General features: G+C 34.3%; 1 protein-coding gene across 3 annotated transcripts in view; it reads right to left on the bottom strand.

Moving 5' to 3' along the window:
* FANCL (FA complementation group L) overlaps positions 1–19,843 on the bottom strand; it is a 55,364-nt gene extending 35,521 nt beyond the window's left edge. The window contains exons 1-6 of one of the 3 annotated variants that reach the window (XM_037143449.2): positions 19,653–19,739; positions 10,030–10,154; positions 9,361–9,419; positions 7,708–7,768; positions 5,313–5,369; positions 1,621–1,721 (exon numbers count right to left, since the gene is read on the bottom strand). In XM_037143449.2, coding sequence (XP_036999344.2) covers positions 1,621–1,721; positions 5,313–5,366 — 155 coding nt within the window. In that variant the 5' untranslated portion in view covers positions 5,367–5,369; positions 7,708–7,768; positions 9,361–9,419; positions 10,030–10,154; positions 19,653–19,739. Of the gene's footprint in view, positions 1–1,620; positions 1,722–5,312; positions 5,370–7,707; positions 7,769–9,360; positions 9,420–10,029; positions 10,155–19,652 lie in introns of all 3 variants that reach the window. The other 2 variants (XM_037143448.2, XM_053666927.1) reach the window with 2 other exon arrangements.
* Between the last annotated feature and the right edge of the window lie 392 nt (positions 19,844–20,235).

Genomic DNA, 20,235 nt, shown 5'->3' on the forward strand with positions numbered 1-20,235 from the left:
AGGGGAAAGAAAAAATAAGTTTGAAGGCATCAAATAACTACTAAGGCAACCAGGACCTGAAAGGTCCAGGTCCTGACGAAGGGGGAATAGAGGAGAAATAAGCCAAAACTTTCCAGATATTTTTCCTTTTGACTATTTATAACTCTGAACATAAGCAAGAGAATAAGGATCTGAGCAAAGGACACAGAGAACGACTCTTAAGTAGCAACGACAACAAAAACCTAGCAGCATTTCTGGCAATCTTTTGAGACAGAGAAATCCAGTGGAAAGGTGGGACCAGAGTAGTTCTAATAATAATTTGAACTAGTAGTTCTAGTAATAATTTAACAATTTTCCATCAAAACTTTTGATAGATGCATACACTGTGATAGGTAAGAGGATAAAAAGCCAAGCAGAAAGCCAATGAAGAAAAGGGAAACTACTTAAAAACCTCAGAATTAGAATTTAGAACCCACTAGTGAGAAAAAGCCCCAGTGAATATCCCCAAACTCTTAGTAGGAACCTTTGGAGGACAACCAAAAAAGCAAAGCAAACAAGAGGTAGATGGAGCATTGTGAAATGGGTCAATAGATACTTCTAGTTATAAAATAAATAATGGGAATATAATGTACAGCATGGTGACAACAGCTAATAACACTATATTGTATATCTGAAATTTGCTAAGACAGTAAATCTTAAAAGTTCTCATCACAAGAAAAAATGTGTAACCATGTGTGGTAATGGATGTTAACTAGACTTACTGTGGGGGTCACTCTGTGATATATACATGTATTGAATCATTATGTTGTACACTTGATACTAATATAATGCTATATACATCAATTATATCTCAATTAAAAATATTAATGACGATACTCTAGGCAGGAGGAAAATTATTCTAGACAAGGATAGAAAAGTAAGGAATGAAAAACCCTCAAAAATAATTGTGTGTATGTATATATATGTACACAATGGAATATTATGCAGCAGAAAGAAGAAACTCCTACCTTTTGTGACAGTGTGGATGGAACTAAAGAGTATTATGCTAAATGAAATAAGCCAGGTGGTGAAAGAAAAATACCATATGATCTCACCTATAATAGGAATCTAATGAACAAAACAAACAAATGAGCAAACTAGAACAAGACATTGAAATAAGGCACAGACTGACAGTGACCAGAGGAGGGGGAGGGAAGGGGAGAAAGAAGAGGAAGGGTCTAGACAGGGAATATGTATAAATGACCCATGGACATGGATAATAGGGTAGGGATTAACTGGAGGAGTGGGAACTGGGTGGGGTGGTGAAGAGCAATGGGTGAAAAACTGGGACAATTGTAATAGAACAACAGTAAAATAAAACAAAACAAAAACGAAGTTTTGAAAATATGCTATGTTCAGTGAAAATATGATAATATTTTTACTGTGTACATTAAGATGCTACTTTTTCCAAATTCAGTATTTTATATAGTAGGTCAATTTTTTATAATATCCCTTTAATTCACAACCACGATAAAGATGAGATATTCTAATTACAATGAAAAAGACTGAAAACAGGTATAAAGAGTGGCTAAAACTGCAAATATATTAAATTGACTGTATAAAAAAAAGACATTTCTAAAACATATTTTAAAACAGACATACTTATCCCAACCAAGAATTTCTATCTCTTCAATAAGGCTTGAGTAGAATTGAGGAGGAGGAGGCAATGCATGTATCTCTTGTTTATTCTTTAAGGCAACTTCCTGTTTAAAAGAAAAGAACCTGAATCTGCTGTGGAATGATAGACAATGAATTGTTAGTACCTGATTATACAACACAATTTCACAATCTTCTTTGTGCCTAACTAAAGTGGCCATTATTTTTACAGAAAATGCAACTGAATCATTCCACTTCTCATAAAAAAAGGGACACAAAAAAGTTAAAGGACTGCACTTAAGATCATATTAAAATGTAAAATATTATACCTTCAACCTGAAGATTTTAATATTTTCCTAGACTATGATACCTATCAAAAAATTTTTTTAAATACTCATTCCCAAAGCTTTACTATCTTACTATTCCTGTGGACATAATGTTTGACTGAAAGAAACATATACCTTTAAATAAAAGCCTGAACTCTAAGTACAGCTTGGACTGGTATGTTTGTATTTCATTATGAATCACAACCTTATTTGTGAACAAAAACCCTTCATTACCACATACTTATACATATAATAGCTATTACAGTATTTCCTCTGAAATTTCTATTTTTATTCAGAAATATTAAATACTGCTATCCACAAATATTAAAAGCAAAAAGACACTTATAGATAGTAATTTAAAAAGTAGTCTAGCCCTGGCTGGTGTGGCTCAGAGGACTGAGTGTGGGCCTGTGAACTGAAAAGTTGTCATTTGATTCCCAGTCAGGGCACAAGCCTGGGTTGTGGGCTGGGTCCCCAATTGGGGACATGTGAGAGGCAAGATCGATGTTTCTGTCTCTCTCTTTAAAAAAGAAGAGGAAAAAATAGTTTTAACCTAAGTTTGTGACATTTGTAAACTCTGCCTTCTACCTTAGGTCAGACAACTTACTCCTATTCTAAAACCATAGCAGGAAAAAAGGCAAAGGTTGAGAAGAAAAACATGTTTTGTGAAGAAAGAGGCAAAGGTGCATAGTAGAGAGAACATAAGCTTTACAAACAAAGATTTAAATCCTAACTTGAACATTTCCTAGTTTTGAGGCCTTAGGTGCTCAGTGACTCAGCTCTAAAGCAGGAATAAAAGAACCAATACCTCAGATAGTTTTTAAAAATATGGGTAACTATTCATTTATTAAATATATACTGAACTCCTACTATATGCCCAGTTGTTATTAGGAAACTCCATGGGAGATTTAAAAATTTCCTGAACAAATTCAGAAACTACTAATTTCATTTGGGTACCAATACTTTTATCGGTGATTCTATTACAGGAACCTTATTACTGATAACACACACCAACAAATAACCTAATAATTCTCCCATTTTTAGGTATACTGTCATATATGTGTAATAATATCACCAACTCTGTCCATAGTTTCTTTAGAAAGCTAATAAATGGTATTTTGTTTTATTTGTAAATAAAATAACAAATGTACTAAATAGAATATTGTGACCTAGAGACTAACTCAATATTTTTAGGTACATTTAATGTTTTTTCATAATCAAATGACCAATAGAGCAAAAATAATAATTATGTTCATACTAAAACAAAGATTTTTCACAGTAAGATAAAAAAGATACAAGCAATAAAAATCAAATAAGTAAAAACACTAAAATGCCAAATCTGAAGTGGAAATATCAGTGTGAATTCACATTTGCTCTTTCTAAAAAGTATTTTTTCCTAGCTTTGTCCACTAAAAAAGCCTAGAAGTTACTGAATGAGCACACCAGTTTCTAGACTGTGGCATCCAAATACTATTTTCTACAAAGAAACCATTTCTCTACAGAGGAATAACTAATTACAGTTCTGGGATAGGATGAGTGAACGAACCTGGAGCAACTGGTGGCAGAAAGCAAAACTTGACTGTGTCAAAAAAAAAAAAAGAAAGAAAGAAAGAAAAGAAAACTCAGGAGCCAACACGAAGGGGCTTACACTGACCAAAAAGTGTACAATCAAAAATAATAATTGCAGTGAATTAAAGTTAAATATGTAAATATGCTGGAGTTCATGATACTAAAAAAGCATTAGTTACCTTTGACAGTCTGTAGCACCAACTTACTATTCTACAAATTGATTTTTAAAAAAAGAGAAAGAGACACTTATACTATCTCTCCAGTATGAGCTACACCTCAACGAGTAACAGATAAGGGGAAATTCTCTACAGAAGATTTTCAGCTAATAAATGTGAATGATGCAATTTTAAAAATCACCATTTGTAACTTCTAATGAAATAGTGGATATAAGCAATGACCATCGTTGGATGCTAATATCATTAGGTGACAGGCTGATGGAAAGCTTTATATTGGATGTATCTAAACCTATTGATCAACCCTAACTTGTAAAGAGGAACTACCAGACACCATGTGCTTTCTGATGCAATACATGAAGTACAGAGCACAAAGTACTATTAGCAGAACATAAAAACCCAACTTTGTTGAGACCTCTAGATCTAACTCCCAGATTATTAAAAAAGATAGAATATGTTAAAAGACATCATGACTATCTAATAAACCAAATCCAAAATATGGGAAATTTTACATGACACATGATTTGGTTTATTCGACAAGTAGATGGCACCCTCAAAAAAAGGGTGGGCAGAAGAGGAGATGCTGTTGTAACTTAAGAGACTTAAGAGATATATAGCAACTAAATATAAAGTGTGGACCTTATCTTCATACTAATACAAACATAGCAGCTGTAAGGAACTATCACTTACTTTGTTAGGGTTAGAGTAGCATATTTAAAGAGAGACAAAAAACACTTAGCTATTAAAGATACACAATGACATATTTATGGAGGACTGGACTCAATGTCCATGTTTTTCTCTAAAAATACTCCAGTCCCACCCTCACTAGGTGGCTTATTTGGTTGTAGCATTGTTTCATACATCAGAAGGTTGCAGGTTCGATTCCGATCAGGGCACATACGGAGGTTGTGGGCTCGATCCCCCATCAGGGTGTGTGCAGGGGACAACTGATCGATGTTTCTCACATCAATGTGTCTCCCTTCTTTCTCTCCCATTTCTCTACTTTAAAATCAACAATTAAAAAAATCCTGGGGTAAAGATTAAAAAAAATACTTCAGTTCCTCACTCCTAAATGCTGAAGGGAGGTCATGGCCCCATGGCTATTTACTATAATCTCCTCCCTTTTGTTTTTGTTAAAAATTTACATAACAATAATTTTTTTAAAAAAATACAATGCTTATAGAATATTTTATACATAATAGACTAATTGATAACCAATTACTATAAGATACTGTACTAGTATGTATGTAATGAAGCCTAATAAGATTTTTAATAATCTACAACTTTATACAAAACTATTTATGCACTGTATTATTTGTTTAGGTATAACTACCTAATCTCTCTAAAGATGTTAAATTCTCCAACAGACCAGGACTACATTTTATTTTTTCACCATCTGCCCCTGATTAGTTTCTAGTATACCCAGTTTATGACAAAATAAAATTGGTTCTTACAAACAGTTCTGTCCCTCATAGAGTTCAAGAAGAGTGCCATCCACATTTATGCACAGAATAAAATTAAACATTAACTGTCTGGAAGTTGAGTTTTAAATTCTTATATTAGTTTTTACAGGAATTACAAAAGCAATCAAGACCTAGAGAATATGGCGACAGTGTTAGAAAACACATACCAAAACCATCTTCAACTCCATCATAAAGCTCATTAGATCAGGAGAGTGCTGCATTCTCTAGATCAAAATACATTTTCAATTAATTTCACTTGTACAGTGAATATTCCATGCACTGAAACTGAAATAACATACAGGTCTATATGAATGTGAAAAAAATAGTTTTATCTATACCGCATAAGTATGAACTGAACTATTGGTCATCATCTATTCCTAATTTCATTTTGAAAGAGTAATTAAAGACCTAAAATCTACTCTGGTGAAATAAACACAACTGAGTAAAAATGTCACACACTCCCTTCTTCTTTAGCATTGATTACTGTCGAGTTTAGCAAATCTAGCAAACCACATTAATATGGTTTGTTTTCTTATAAAAAATTGATATGGGAGTGAAGAAAGCGCAAATAATAGCATAGTATATAAAAATCAGGAAAATCTATGTAATTAAAAAACTAGAGTAACTAATTAATAATTATTAATACCATCTTTTTCATTGACCTTAAAGACCACCTATGATTATAACTTTTTGTCCTTTCACAATTACATTATTTCAAAAAGTTTGTCTTTTAATAAAGTAAAACACATATAACAAAATGGACAAAAAAAACCCTCCAAAATATACTAAATATTTAAGACTCATGGTTCCATTTCTTAGAAATCATTCTTAAAATAATTATACAATAAAAGAAAGCAAAGAAAATTCTAATTTAAAATTGTTTTCTTAAAATAAAACTCTATCATTTCTCTGCCTGAAATCAAATATTGTACTTTTGTTATATTTTGTGATACACTGCACTACAACCACACAGTTCTGGGCAAAATCAATATGTGAATTTGTTCACTCTTTTTAGATACAAAAATAATAACCTATTTCAGCAATGCATGAGATATATGATTCACATATGAACATAGCTTTGAGTGGGTCCAGGCTTGTAGAACAAATCTTTGACTTTTCCTTCTTCTATACAATATCCTTCCCCCCTCTGTTTTGTAGAGATGAGTAAAAAATTATATCCAGGGTCTGCAACTCATATCATGGCTGCTTTGGCACTACCCGGGAGAGTTAAGTACCTGCTTAGGTTCACAAAGCCTGAAAAGTTTACTATCTGGCCCTTCACTGAAAAAGACTACTGATCTCCCTGATCATATTTACTAGTTAAAAGTGATACAAGGAAAGAATAGTAATATTCGGCTGGATTTTGAAATAAAACAAAGACTCAACTAATACTGGGTTCTACATGACCAACTGATAGGGAGATTACGTAGTAACTGGAACTTTTTCTAGAAACCCCTTGATGGACTGGTGAAGAGAAACAGATATTATTATACTCAGTCTTCATTTTAATGAAATAACCGGAAAAATTTATTTTTTCCGGTTATTTAAATATCTCAAGATTCATTTTTTAAACTTTAATATACAATATAAATAGTCACGGGGGATGAGGAGGGAGCAATGAATACAAAACAGAAAGAAATAATCTGAACATACCCTTAAAAAACTGCTGTAATTATACTGTAAGAAATGACAGCTCATATTCTACAAATCAAATAGTTTACCTCCTATTACTTCTTTGTGGTTTAGTTAGTAATGCTTTATGTGAGAGTTTTTGTCATGGTCAGTTATCATAGATAATAACCTGCGTTTCTAGATTGAGAAAATATAGGAGGGAAAAAACACATGAATGAAATGCAGTTCTACTTTATCTATTTTTCCACAAGAGGCATTTCATTACTTTTGGTTGTTACAGTAATAGTGATTTTGTTTTTAAGTTTCTCTAACCTTTAAACAAATTTTTGCGTAGAGAAACCTAAACATTAAGAATAATTAAGCTGGGGTTTAGGAGGTGGGCAAAATGGGTGAAGGTAGACAAGAGGTACAAACTTCTAGTTATAAAATAATTTTTAAAAGAATAATGAAATTAACACTGCCTGTATCTCATGGATGCTGCCTTTATTACTCCTATTACATACATATGTAGTAATCCTAAGTGATTTGCACTATACCTTTTCTGTTCCTAATCTAGAACTACAATCTCATTTTTGCCACAGATATCCTACAACTTCTCAATGGGTTCGGGCATTTTTTCATACCACCACTATTCAGTCAGAAAAATCACTCAAAAAGTGATAGATATGGATAAGGGTGAATCCATTTGAAGGCCTAAAACCTCAAGGATGGAAATTAGTTTCAACATAAATGCTGCCTGGAGATGCACTAAGGATTCTGAGACAAAAGATTTTATATAATGTATGGATCCTTAAAACATTTCACAGAGATGAAACCTACAAAATTTAGCAACTATTAAACGGTTTGTAACAACAATCTGCAAAGTAGGTCTTTAAAAAAGATTAAACTTGTGATTTCTTATCCTTGCTTAAAACCTTTTGAAGGACTTACCTGTTGTATTATTTGATGGTATCCATTAAGTATTGTCCGCAGCTGCCAACTACATAGTAACCTAAAATTTTAATGGAATAAAATATTGTGTTCACTGTTTAAAACAGAAAAAAAAGTATAATACAAACGGGCATGAGCACAGAAAAGAATGACATAAACATAGTTCTGGCAACTTAATAAAAGTTTTACCACTTATAGAGTTGAATGTCTTCAAACTCTCAGTACTAATTTTATTTCAATATATAAATAACTGGAATAAAAGATATGCAAAAGTACATCTTTTTTTTAAGTTTTGACATGGCAAAGTTTTCTATTGAACTAGATTCTGATCCAAGGTAGGTTAAATAAAACCAACAGTTTAGATCATAATATATAGAACTTGTATTTGAAAAAGTATATGTCGCAATATAATTTTCAAATTCCAGAGTAATGCAACTAAAAGAATGCAGACTTTTAATAGTGTTAGTGATAAGTTCATGTTCACCTATCTGCTGGCTCACTCTAGCAGTGCTCTCAACATTGCTAGGTAAAAAACCCTCCTGGGGAAGTGACTTAGCTAACCTAGAAGTAGGATGCCTCTCTGAGTTTTCCCAACACTACTTCTCAAAGTAGTTTAGACAGGTTAAAACCCAACACACCTGGCTTTTATCTAAATAAAACCTAACCATATCTAACATGATCTCTTTGCAACACTCAGCACTGTTAACCATTCCTTCCTTAAGTCTCTGGCTTCAGATTTCCTCTTTCCTAGTCAATCCTTAGTCTCCCTGCAAGGTCCTCTTTATTTACCAACCTTTTAGTATGCCCTCAAGAGCCTATCACTGGCTTTCTCTTTTTACCCCACCCATGCAGGCATTGGGAAGTCTATCCATACTCATAGTCCCAATGCCCATGTCTACTGTGACTTTCACAAACATCTTCATTCCAGGTCCACACTGGAGTTCCACAATACGGTACTACCTACTAAATAGTTCCTCTTGATATTTCACACCTGATATGTCTTAAAACAATTTCTCTTCTATTTTTCCATTCGTGACCTCTTAGTGATCTAAGCCAGGAACTTGAAAAGCATCTCCATTCCTCTTTCCCTCTTATTTCCCACTTCTAACGTCACAAAATCCTGTTAGTTCTACTTGCAAGTATTTCTGGATTCTTCTTCCCCTGTACCCCTATGGATATTTAGGAGCAGAAATGAGATTTGGGGCACTACCTACATTTCCAGTCTCATCTCTTGACATTCCTTGACAGGCTGTCCAACAGCCCACATTGATACCTAACTTATACCTGGACTGATCTGATAACATAGGTCTGGCAACAGACGGAATATGCAGAGACTATAACATCAGTCAGCACTTGGAACAGTCTTCTAATTCTTATGTAGTCTCCCTTTATACTGCTGTTCAGTACTTGTTAGAGAAACTTACACAATTGCTGTTACTACTTTAATGGGAAAAAATAGAGAATTAATGTGTCACCACTGAAAAGCCCTTCAGCACCAGGAAAAATCATTTACAAATGCACACTGACTTGGGGAAATCGTGAATAACTGATAAGCATTTTAGGGAAAACTTTAATGACTAAAATCAGTTCGTAGCAGATTAACTAACCGCCTACCCCACAAAGATGTATGCATAGAACAAAACCCCTCATCACCTTGCATTCTTCAGTTGCAAATCTTCAGGCAACAATATTTTAATGTGGAAATCTCTTTCCTGTGGAAAATATTGAAAGCATTCACATTTTCATCTTTCACTTAATGTCACGAGTTTCACTTAATTTTAGAATCACATACAAAAGGCAATGTTTATTTTCTGAAAGGTATCAACTTTATCCAAATGTTTATACCTGTTAAAACTATAAGCAACAGAATATTGCATCTGAGGGAAAAGAGCTATCTAAAGCTTTGTAATTATTGGGAAACCAGAACAATAAGATAGGACTTTTCACAGAGAAAGTTTAAGAAACATAAACATAAGAAATATAAGAAATTGTTAATGTAGGCATAAAAAATTTTAATGCTATTTTTTAGAACATAATTTATTAAGAATGAAATTCCTTTAAATCACTTTGAATACAGAATAAAAATTGCAATGTAAAATAGGAATATGCAATACATTTTGGGCTTCATATTTTCAATTTTCTATACTTTATAAAATGAAAATATATTTAGTTAAATAATCTAAATATACAAACATCACAGGAATGCTTTCATAAATCAGAATGTTTTTAATTCTCCCACACTTGCAGACCTTTAACAAATAAAACTGCTAACATATTACTTCTTTTAATTTAAACATTTACTAGCTATACATTTGAACATACCAAATTTTACTCAAGAGTCTTTAAGGACTGTTCTCTGAGAAATATATTCAGTTTTACTTTCTTCAGAAAGTGAACGAGTAAGCAGCTTCAACTTTGTACCTTAAATAGGTTAATACACATGAAATCTGAGCAAAAGTAAGCAGAAAAAGACAAACAATTATAATCTTTTACTCCAACAGTATAAAATGAAAAAGAGCAATAAAACTCTCAAAAAACAATTACCACGAGAATTTTAGCACTGACTCCCTCAAAGCAGTTTCAAAAATAGAGGAACACAATTAAATGTACCCCATAACCTTTACTTTCATGGTAATATTACAGTTCTGACTTTCATTACATTTAAATGTCCTTTAAAAAAATGAAACAAAATGTACTACTGACCTTTTCAAAAGGTCAAGTAACAATAATTCACTATTTTATTAAAGCACTAAAAGATATTATGTAGCAACTTTAACCTAACTTTATAGACATCCCACTCATAGGTGTAAGAACAATCTGGAATTCAAAATGTACATGAAAAATAGTAAAGCTTCTCTACTAATCTGTTATCTGAAAGGATAAAATTTCTGAGTCCCTTATTTGCAAAATCCAGCCAGTTTAAAAGGTCAAATGCCATGTCACATGCCATCATACTTTTCTGATTAAAGAAAATATCCAAATTAGTTTTTTTAGTTAATTGCTTTCAAGAAGCAGATTTTCCAGGTTTAGAAGAAACAAAAGTACTGACATTTGCCTAAATGTGAATCTATCCACACATCCTCCCCCCAAATTATAGAGATCAATATTTAGAACAACAAAAAACCCACAAAAATCTCATGTCTTCAACAAAATCAGAAGACAGCGAACACAATCAATTTCAAATTACCTGTAGAAAAAACATAAATGGGCCACTTTCCGGTGGTTTCCACTCTGCAGCTCCTACAGCGAGTCCTTTTAGACAACTAGGGTGTTCAGAAAAAAAATGCATGGAAGAGAGAAGAGGGGGCTGGACCAAGTGCAAAAATACTAATGAAGAGTCTGAGAGCTCAGAATCCAGTAGAACACCAACTACAGGGAGGAGACTAAATATGAACACAAGAGTCAAGAAGCTTGTCTTAGAAAAGAAATGTAAGAATAGAAGATGGTAAAAAGGTAGGAAGAGACATCCTTTGGAAACTGGGTGTTAAGAGGAAAAATAAGTAAGAATGGTGAATGTGGGCTCTTATATAATAAAATAAAAACACTCAACTTCTTTCTGGGCACTATCAAAAACATCATCCATTAAATAAACTGACAGAAGTCGGTATTCTTGAAATAAGAATTTTATAAACTATCACAATCAGTCAAATTGATCTGAAATGGAAAATAAGCAAAAAAAATTGAATCTACAAATAATTGGAGAACTTTAAAAGGAAAACAAAATGGTACAAAAGCATATTTAAAATTATAATCCAAGTTTACTTTCTGAAAATATACATACCGAAAGAAATAAAATAACTGGAAACATGAGAAAAGTGGGTAATAATGACCCACTCTGAGATTTATCTTAAAAAAACACACTTTAAAAATAAGATAAAATGTCCATAGCTTCTAACAAAAATATCAAAAAACTTATACAGGAAACAGAATAAGTTTGGCATTAGACTTCTCAAAGTAAGATTTTTTTAAGCAACAATGGAATAGAATTTTTAAGAAACTTAAAGGGAACTTCTGTTTCTTGCCACGATTAAAAAAGAGAAAGAGAGGATTTACCTTCCCACATTAAGTAAAAAATTGAACTAAGTATCTATGAGCCCTGGCCAGGTGGCTCAGTTGTTTGCAACATCATCCAGTACACCAAAAAGGGTATGAGTTTGATCCCTGGTCAGGGCACATTCCTAGGCTGTGGGTTCGATCCCAAATAGGGGTCCATACAGAAAAGGCAACCAAGTGATGTTTCTCTCTCACATCAATGTCACATGCTCACTCTCTCTGTCTCTCTCTTCCTTCCTCTCTCTGCTAAAAAAAAAATCAATAAACATATCCTTGGGTGAGTATTAAAAAAATGTATGAAACCATGATTTTCAGACATCAAGAAACAGGAATTATAAGACAGTGGTCCTTGAAAGAGAAACAAATGAGAATATCCCTATAAGAATTTTCAGGCGGCAGGGCAAGGATGAAAAACCAAATAGAACCAACATTTTCCCTGATTTGAGAAGACTGGAGAGTGAGTTAGGGGAAGCCAAGGTATACAGAATTCATGAACAGTATCAAAGAGAAAATACATGGAGAAGAAAGAACTACAGAAAGTAGACCTAGAGAACTTCAGAGGATTCCTCAAAAGGAGGCTTCAACTAAGTAGTGAATGCTGCATAGATGCAAGAAAACCATCCAAAGCTGGGGTACCATGAGAACGGAACATGCAAAAAAAAAAAAAAAAAACCTTGGAGCTCACACAAGGCTGGGAATAGCCATGTTCTTATCAAAGTGGAAAACCTTATACTCTAAGAGCCAACAAATAGAAGAGTATTGCCTCTGTGGTAGAACCTACATTAGTCTAGGCTAAAGTCTATTCTGTTTCTGCTTAACAAAGCATTAAGACAAACATTGAAAAGATGTTTTCCAAGTAATTTAACTGCAGCTTAGAACAAATGTCAAGAATATTTACGAGAATAAAAAATATCTAACATACAAGTAGAATACACAATGTCTGGGATTCAATTGAAACATACCAGGTATGCAGAGAAACAAGACAGTAAGATTCATAATTAAGAGAAAAATCAAGAGAAACAAATATAAAAATGACAGATGATAAAACTGCTCTAAATTTTAAGCAGTTATAACAAAATTACATGTATTCAAGAAGGCTGAGGAAAGCATGAGATTGCTAAATAGACACAGAAAAGATACAAAGACCTAATTGAAAAGATAAAGAACATAATGTCTAAAATGAAAAAAAATATGCTAGACGGTATTAACAGCAGAGTAAACCGTGCAAAAGAAGATGGTAATGTACCTCAAAGACAGAAATAGAACATCTCTACCAAAAAACAATCACAGAGACAGTTTTAAAAAATGAACAGACCATTAATGAATTATGCAACAACTTAAAATGGCTTAACACGTGTGTATTCCGAGTAACCAATACAGGTGAGAGGGAGAAACAAAAAATATTTTTTGAAGAAATAATGGCTAAAGTTTTTCCAAATTAAATTAAAAAGCCTCACAAATCTAAAAATTAAAAATTAAAACGCTGTAACAAACTATGGAGGGAAAAGATGAAGAAAATGACACCCAAGTACATCATAACCAAATTGACAAAAGCCAATGATGAAAAGAGCAAACTTAAAAGCAGTGAAAGAAAAAATAACACACTACTTAAAGAGAAACAAAGACAAAAAAGAGTTCTCACAGAAAATAATGCAAGACAGGAAAGAAACATTTTTAAAGCACAAAAAGAAAAAAAGTTAACAAAGAACATAATAGCCAGTGAAAGTATCTTTCAAAAGCCAAATAAAATAATTTTTCAGACCTGTAACAGCTAAATGAATTAATCAGTAGCAGACACATATGACATGAAATGTTAAAGGAAGAGCTTTAGGAAGAAAATAAATGAGATGGAAATCTATATAAAATAAGGAGTACAAGTAAGAGTATACAAGTAAGTATAAGACTTTTTTTCTTATTTTAAAAAATGTCTTTAAAAGATTATCGACAGTACCAAAACTGGAACAATTTGAACAACAAATGAAGAAAGAATGGATTACAACTGAAAATACAAAATAAATGTTAGTGAATCCATACTCTTTTAAATAAATGAATTAGTAAATGGGAGAGTTAAGCTAATCTCCCATGCAGAAGAATTCCAGATAAATTATACAGATACCCCACCTTAAAGGAAGGGGAAAATAACTCTTCACTCATTAATGGGGGCTTCTCATAGTACTTCCTTCCCAAGAGCATAGTATGGTAAGTGGAACAAAAAGCAACTTTATAGTAGAGAAACCTGACAAATGCCACTTCAGCAAAATGATCAAGCTCAACACCAATATTAATAAATCATATTGGTAATCTATACCCTCAACATGATCTGAAGAAATGGTACCTAAACTGTGATGTTCCTTTCAAAAACTCATAGCCCCAGTCTAATCGTGAGAAACTACAGCAGAGCATCTCACATTACACTTGACTAGTACTTCTTAATAAAGAAGGTCATTTCATAATCATAAAGGAGTCAAATCATCAAAATCAGGAGAAATCTGAGAAATCTAAGAAATCATCACAGCCAAAGAAGCCTACAGAGACATAATAATGTGTTATCTTAGATGGGATCCTGGAACAGAAAAACATTATTAGGTAAAAACTAATAAAATTTGAATAAAGTATGGACTTGAGTTAATAATAATGTACCAGTATTGGCTCATTATAATGTAAGATGTTAGCACAATAAGCCAAACTGTGTTTCTGTGGGGAATGGGATGGTATATGGGAACTCTCTGTGCCATCTGCTTAATTTTTGCATTAAAACAAGTCTACTAATAAAAAAGTAATTGTTAAGCCCTGGTTACTGTGGCTCAGTGGTTTGAACATTGGCCTGTGAACAAAAAGGTCTCCAGTTCAATTTCTGGTCAGGACACATGCCTGGATTGAGGGCTAGGTCTCCAGTTGGGGTGTGCAAGAGGCAGCCAATAGATGTTTCTTCCCCTCTCTCTTTCCATCTCTCTAAAAATAAATAAATAAAATCTTTTTTAAGCATTTGTTCAAAAAATTAATAACTGTATTTGGAGAGTTATAAGATAAATAGAAATAAAATATATGACACCAATAGACCAAAAGCCAGGAAATGAGAAATAGAAGTATGCTGATGTAAGATTCTTAAACTCTAAGAGTAGTGTTATAGTTGAAAGTAGATTAGACAAGTTCTTTAACTTGTAAAGGGTTTGCATATTGTAAACCCTAGAGCAAGCACTAAACAAGAAAGACAAGATTAATACAGCTGACAAATCAACAGTGCATATAAAATGAAATCCTAATATTACTTTAAGGTGAACCATGACAGGTTTAAGATGTATAGTGTAAACCCTAAAGCAACTATCTGAGGATTTCAGGGGAGGGGGGAAGCTAATAAGCTGACAGAAGAGTTAAGTGCCATTATAAAAAATAACTCAATTAATGTAAATTATAGAAAAGTAGAAAAAAATTTTAAATAGATAGCACATGGAATAAACAGAAAATAAATAGCAGGGTATTCAATTTAAACCCAACCATATCAATAATTATTGTATTAAACACAAATGATTATCAGATTAGGTATAAAAAGCAAAGCAAAAAGAAATCCAGTTTTAATATAAAGATATAAATACGCATACCATAAAGAATGAAAAAAGATAAACTATGCCAACACTAATCAAAAGAAAGCTGGAGTCACTATCGTAATATTGGAAAATACAGATTCCAGGGTGATTATTAGCTAGGATAAAAATGGGCATTTCATAATTATAAAGGAATCAGTTCATCAACAGTGCTTAACAATCTTAAGATTTTATGTACCTAATTAAATTCAAAATATATGAAGCAAAAACTGATGGAAATAAGGAAGAAATTGAAAAACTATAGTTGGAGATTTCAATACACTCTTTAGTTAATAAAGTAAGTAAACAGAAAATGAGTGAGGATACAGAATAGCATATGAATCAAGTTGAGGAAACTTGATATGAATCAAGGTGAGGAAACCTGAATAGCATATGAATCAAGTTGACCTGACGATTGAGAACACTCCACCCAATAGCAGCAAAATACACATTCAAGTATACACAGAACATTTAGCAAGATAGATCATATTCTAGGCCATAAAGTAAGCTCCAATAAATTTTAAAGCATTTGAATCATACAAATTATGTTGTGACTAAATCACAAATCAATACCAAAAGATATCTGGAAAATCCTTGAATGTTTAGAATCATATAGTACTTTGGTTATATATGAATTGAAGAAAAAATTATTTTTGCACTAAAAAAACTATAACACACAAAAATTTGTGTGAAATAACTAAAGCAGTCTTTGAAGGAAAATTATAGCACTAAATATCTATATTATAAAGGAAGATAGGTCTCAGAATCAATGACCTAATCTTCCACCTTAAGAAATTAGTGAACTTAAAATCAGAAATCAATAAAACAAACAGAAATAGAGAAAAATCAATGATATCAAAAGCAGGTTCTTTGAAGAGATCAATAAAACGTATAAGTTTCTGTCCAGATGCATCAGAAATTTTTAAAAAAGACACGAAATACAACTAACAGTATTGGGGACACAGGGGGGTCTATAAAATATGTCTACATTTTCTGTGATACTTCCACCTCCATGTGTTGATGCCTTGTTTCTCTCCTTTTGACTACGGGCTGCACTTGAGATTGGCTTCTAACAAACAGAATAAAGCAGAGTAAGTATATCTACCAAATTTTTCGGACCATAAGATGCACCTAGGTTTTAGAGGAGGAAAATAGAAAAAAAAATTTTGAAGCAAAAAGTGTGGTAAAATATTTAATAACATAAACAACATAGGCCGCCCCTCCCCACAGCGATCCAGGTAAGCTACATTCGGACTATAAGACACACCTGCTTTCCTCCCAAATTTGGGGAAAAAATGCATCTTATAGTTCAAAAAATACAGTAACTTCAGAGAATAGGGAAGAAAAGCACTGTGCAACTTTCTGGCTGGTCTTCCTGTCCTATCACTCACTAGCTAGATGGTGGAAGCTGGCTGCCAGGTGTCCTTGACAGTCAGCAACACTACGGAAATCTCTGTGGTGCGGAACTGAGGCCTCCTAATGAAGAGCAGTAAAAAACTGAAAGAAAAAAACAAAAACAAAACAAAACTGAGGCCTCCAGTCAATGGCTATGTGAATAAGCAATTATGGAAGCAAATCTTTCAGCTATAGTCAAGTCTTTAGATAACTGACATCTTGGCCAATCTCGTCTTCATGAAAAACACTGATCCAAAACCATCAGTGAAGTCACTTCCAAATTCCTGATCCACAAAAATGTGAAATAGTAAATTTGTTGCTTTAAGCCATTAAGGTTTGGAATACTTAGTTATGCAGCAAACAATAGCCAATATAAAGAGCACCAGTACAGACCTAAAGACATTAAAGTGATAATAAGAGAATAATAAAGTAATTTTAAAGCCAAAATTTTAAAAACCTACATGAATGAACAAATTCCTTGAAGGAAACAAACTATCAAAGCTCACTCAAATGCTGATAACAGAAAAACCCATTTTAATCACACATGAATCACTCACACAAAGGAACAATGAGTTAAGAATTTTTACGAACAATGCTGTCTAATCACAATGCAATAAAACTAAAAATAGTAATAAAATTAAAAATCACAAAACACTTTCCATGGTAAACTTTTAAAATCTTCTATTAAATAACTCCTAGGTGCAGGGCAACTAAAAAGTAAAATTACGTAAGTTCTGAAAAATGATGATAAATCACTACATGTCAGCATCCACAGGATAATTTTAACATGGTGACAAGAAATGCAAAGCCTTAAAAGTTTACATCAATAAAAATGTGCTCTCAGTAGCCAAATCAGGGACAATGTAAGCATCAAAATAAGGGAGGTAATGATCATAACCTATTAAATAAATTATTTTTAAAATCCAGGAGTCCGCTCTGATGTGAATTGGAAAGAAGGAAAGCTACTTCTATCATAGAATGCCAATTACTACAGAAGAAACAATGGAATTAGAAAATCATTTGGTGAATACTACAGTATTAACTGATTCAAACAAGAGTCAATGGATGCTACACCAGGTGTGTGGGTATGAAAGTTTGATGCCTCACAGTAACTCCCTAAAAAGTACTTATTAATTACAATGGTGTGTCTGGCAGATGCCACCTTAAACAGGTTACCAAAAGTAACAATATTAACAACCAGACCCACTGATGTCATATGCCTTGAAAAGAACACAACATTGTTTCTGGGGCATCTTCACCAAATTGCACAATCTGAATTTAATGATAAAGAAACATAAGGCAAACCCAAATTGAGGGCTATTGTACCTAATAACTAACCTATACTGTTAAAAAATGTCAAGTTTATGAAAAGCACAGAAAGACTAAGAAACTATTTCATGTTAAAGGCATAGGACAGCTAAATGTAATGCAGTATCTTACATCATCAGATGGTGGGGGCTAAAATAATGTAACTGAAACATTAAACAAACTAAAAACGGGCTGCAGATTATATCATGATCAAATATCTTCATTTTGCCCTGACAGGTATGGCTCAGTTGGCTAGGCATCTTCCTGCAAAGCAAAAAGTCCCTGGTTTCATTCTTGGTCAGGGCACATGCCCTGGTCGCAGGTTTGGTCCGTGTCAAAGTGTGTAACCAGAGGCAACCTGTTGATGTTTCTTTCCCTCTGTCTCTCTCTCCTTTCCTTCCCCTCTCTCTAAAAAGAGAGTCTTTTTTTTTTTAAATCTTGATTTTTAATGTGGTTATGTATGTATGTGTCATTGTTCTCATGAAATGTACCAGAAGTATTTAGATATAAAAGAGCACTCTGTCCACAACTTAATCTCAAACTGTTCAGCACCTAACATTCTTAGGGATAGGTAAAAGTTTCATTTAGCAAGTGATTTTGATATGCACTCAATATTTTTGAGAGGTGTCATGTTTTAAGAAGTCTTCAAAACACATAGTAATTCCTAGGAGACAGCCCCAATCCTCAAAGAATACTGTGCTGGGAATGGGCATGACGTTGAGTCAAATAGTCAGGGAACAAAAGCCTATACTGAGAATACAATCCTACGGTGTCTTGCTGCAAATACAGAGAGGAAAAATCCAGACGTGGAATCCGCCTAAATTTAAGGGGTTCTGCTGTAATCATGGACGAGGAACTTAACCTCTCCATTTTCCCTTGCTTTGATTTATTCAACTATGAAACGTAGGTAGTGATTTTTAAAAATTTCTCCCTCAGAAGGCTGAGGATTAAGTGAGATTGTACTTGGAAAGCGCTTTGTAAACTTGTAAGCCTTACGTGTGTGTTACTACACGTAATAACCCCAAAGAGAGGTTACTTGGAGTCAGTAAACCTAACTAACTGTGTGGTCGATTTCCTACAAAACATCACAACTAGATGTGGTCGGGTACACACGACTTGACAGAGAGCCAAAATGGTTTTTCTTCAAAATGTTCTTTCTACAGGAAACACTAATAGAATAATTAGTTGGGATTCCCATGAATGGCCACCAACTTTCGCGGGCGTGGGCGGTGTGAGAAGAGGTAGGCAGAAAATTCCAAAACCAAAAAAAGAACAGTTACAAGTGAGACGGACGCTGAATTAGGACAGAAGCGACTGAGAGAGGGGAGGGGAAAGGGGCGTGACCCTCCGCTCCGCCCGGACGCGCGCCCTTGCTGGCGCCCACGGCCACGTAGCAACCCTGGCCCAGGCGCGGCGGCGGGGCGACGACGAACATTTCCGGCAACGGCAGCGGTTCTCAAACCTCCAGTCTCCAGTGTCCGAGCAGTCATTACGTGTTACCACTCTCAATACCCTTTAGTCGGGGCTCTTAACCCGCTCTGGCTCCAAGGGGCGGAGCTGCGCCTGAGAAGGAGGCTCTCCTAGCGAGACAACGGCACCTGCGAGTACCTGGGCAGTAATGAATCCTTCATACACGGTTTTCGCTCGATTCTGGGGCAGAAGCAACGGGCACTGGTGCAACAAACTCGCTTCCGTATCCTCCATGGCTCGCGGTCCGTGGAGACTCTAGGGGTCCGGGAGCCGGACGGGCACCGCACATGCGCAGTACCGACTGCGTTGAGAGGCGGAAACCCGGGCATTGGCGGGAAAAAGCCTCGAGGCTTCCGGGGCGGAAATGAAGGTCCAGTCCTAACGGGACCACCTGGGCTTGAGCCCAGCCAGAATAGATAAGACTCGTGAGGAGGCATTGGCCCCAGCAAGAGGCGGGAGGCAAGATTGTGTTCAGCTTGGCAGATCTGAGTGAAAAAGGTCTTTCTATGCTGATTGTTACAAGAATGCTTTTAGTGATTTTGTTACATTTTATTGAAATGCAGTTACAACTTAGGAGTTCCATGTTTTTCCAGTATACGAAGTTTGTACAGAGTGTTATGATGCTTCTTTTACTTGAACGTGCCTCCCCTCACCGTTTTTCACTATCATCAATCTCCTGTTACCATGCTCCACAGCAGGGGTCCCCAACCTCCAGCAGCAG

The sequence above is a fragment of the Artibeus jamaicensis genome, unplaced genomic scaffold, assembly GCF_021234435.1.
Source record: "Artibeus jamaicensis isolate MK-2021 breed Jamaican fruit bat unplaced genomic scaffold, CSHL_Jam_final contig_465, whole genome shotgun sequence".
NCBI lineage: Eukaryota > Metazoa > Chordata > Mammalia > Chiroptera > Phyllostomidae > Artibeus > Artibeus jamaicensis.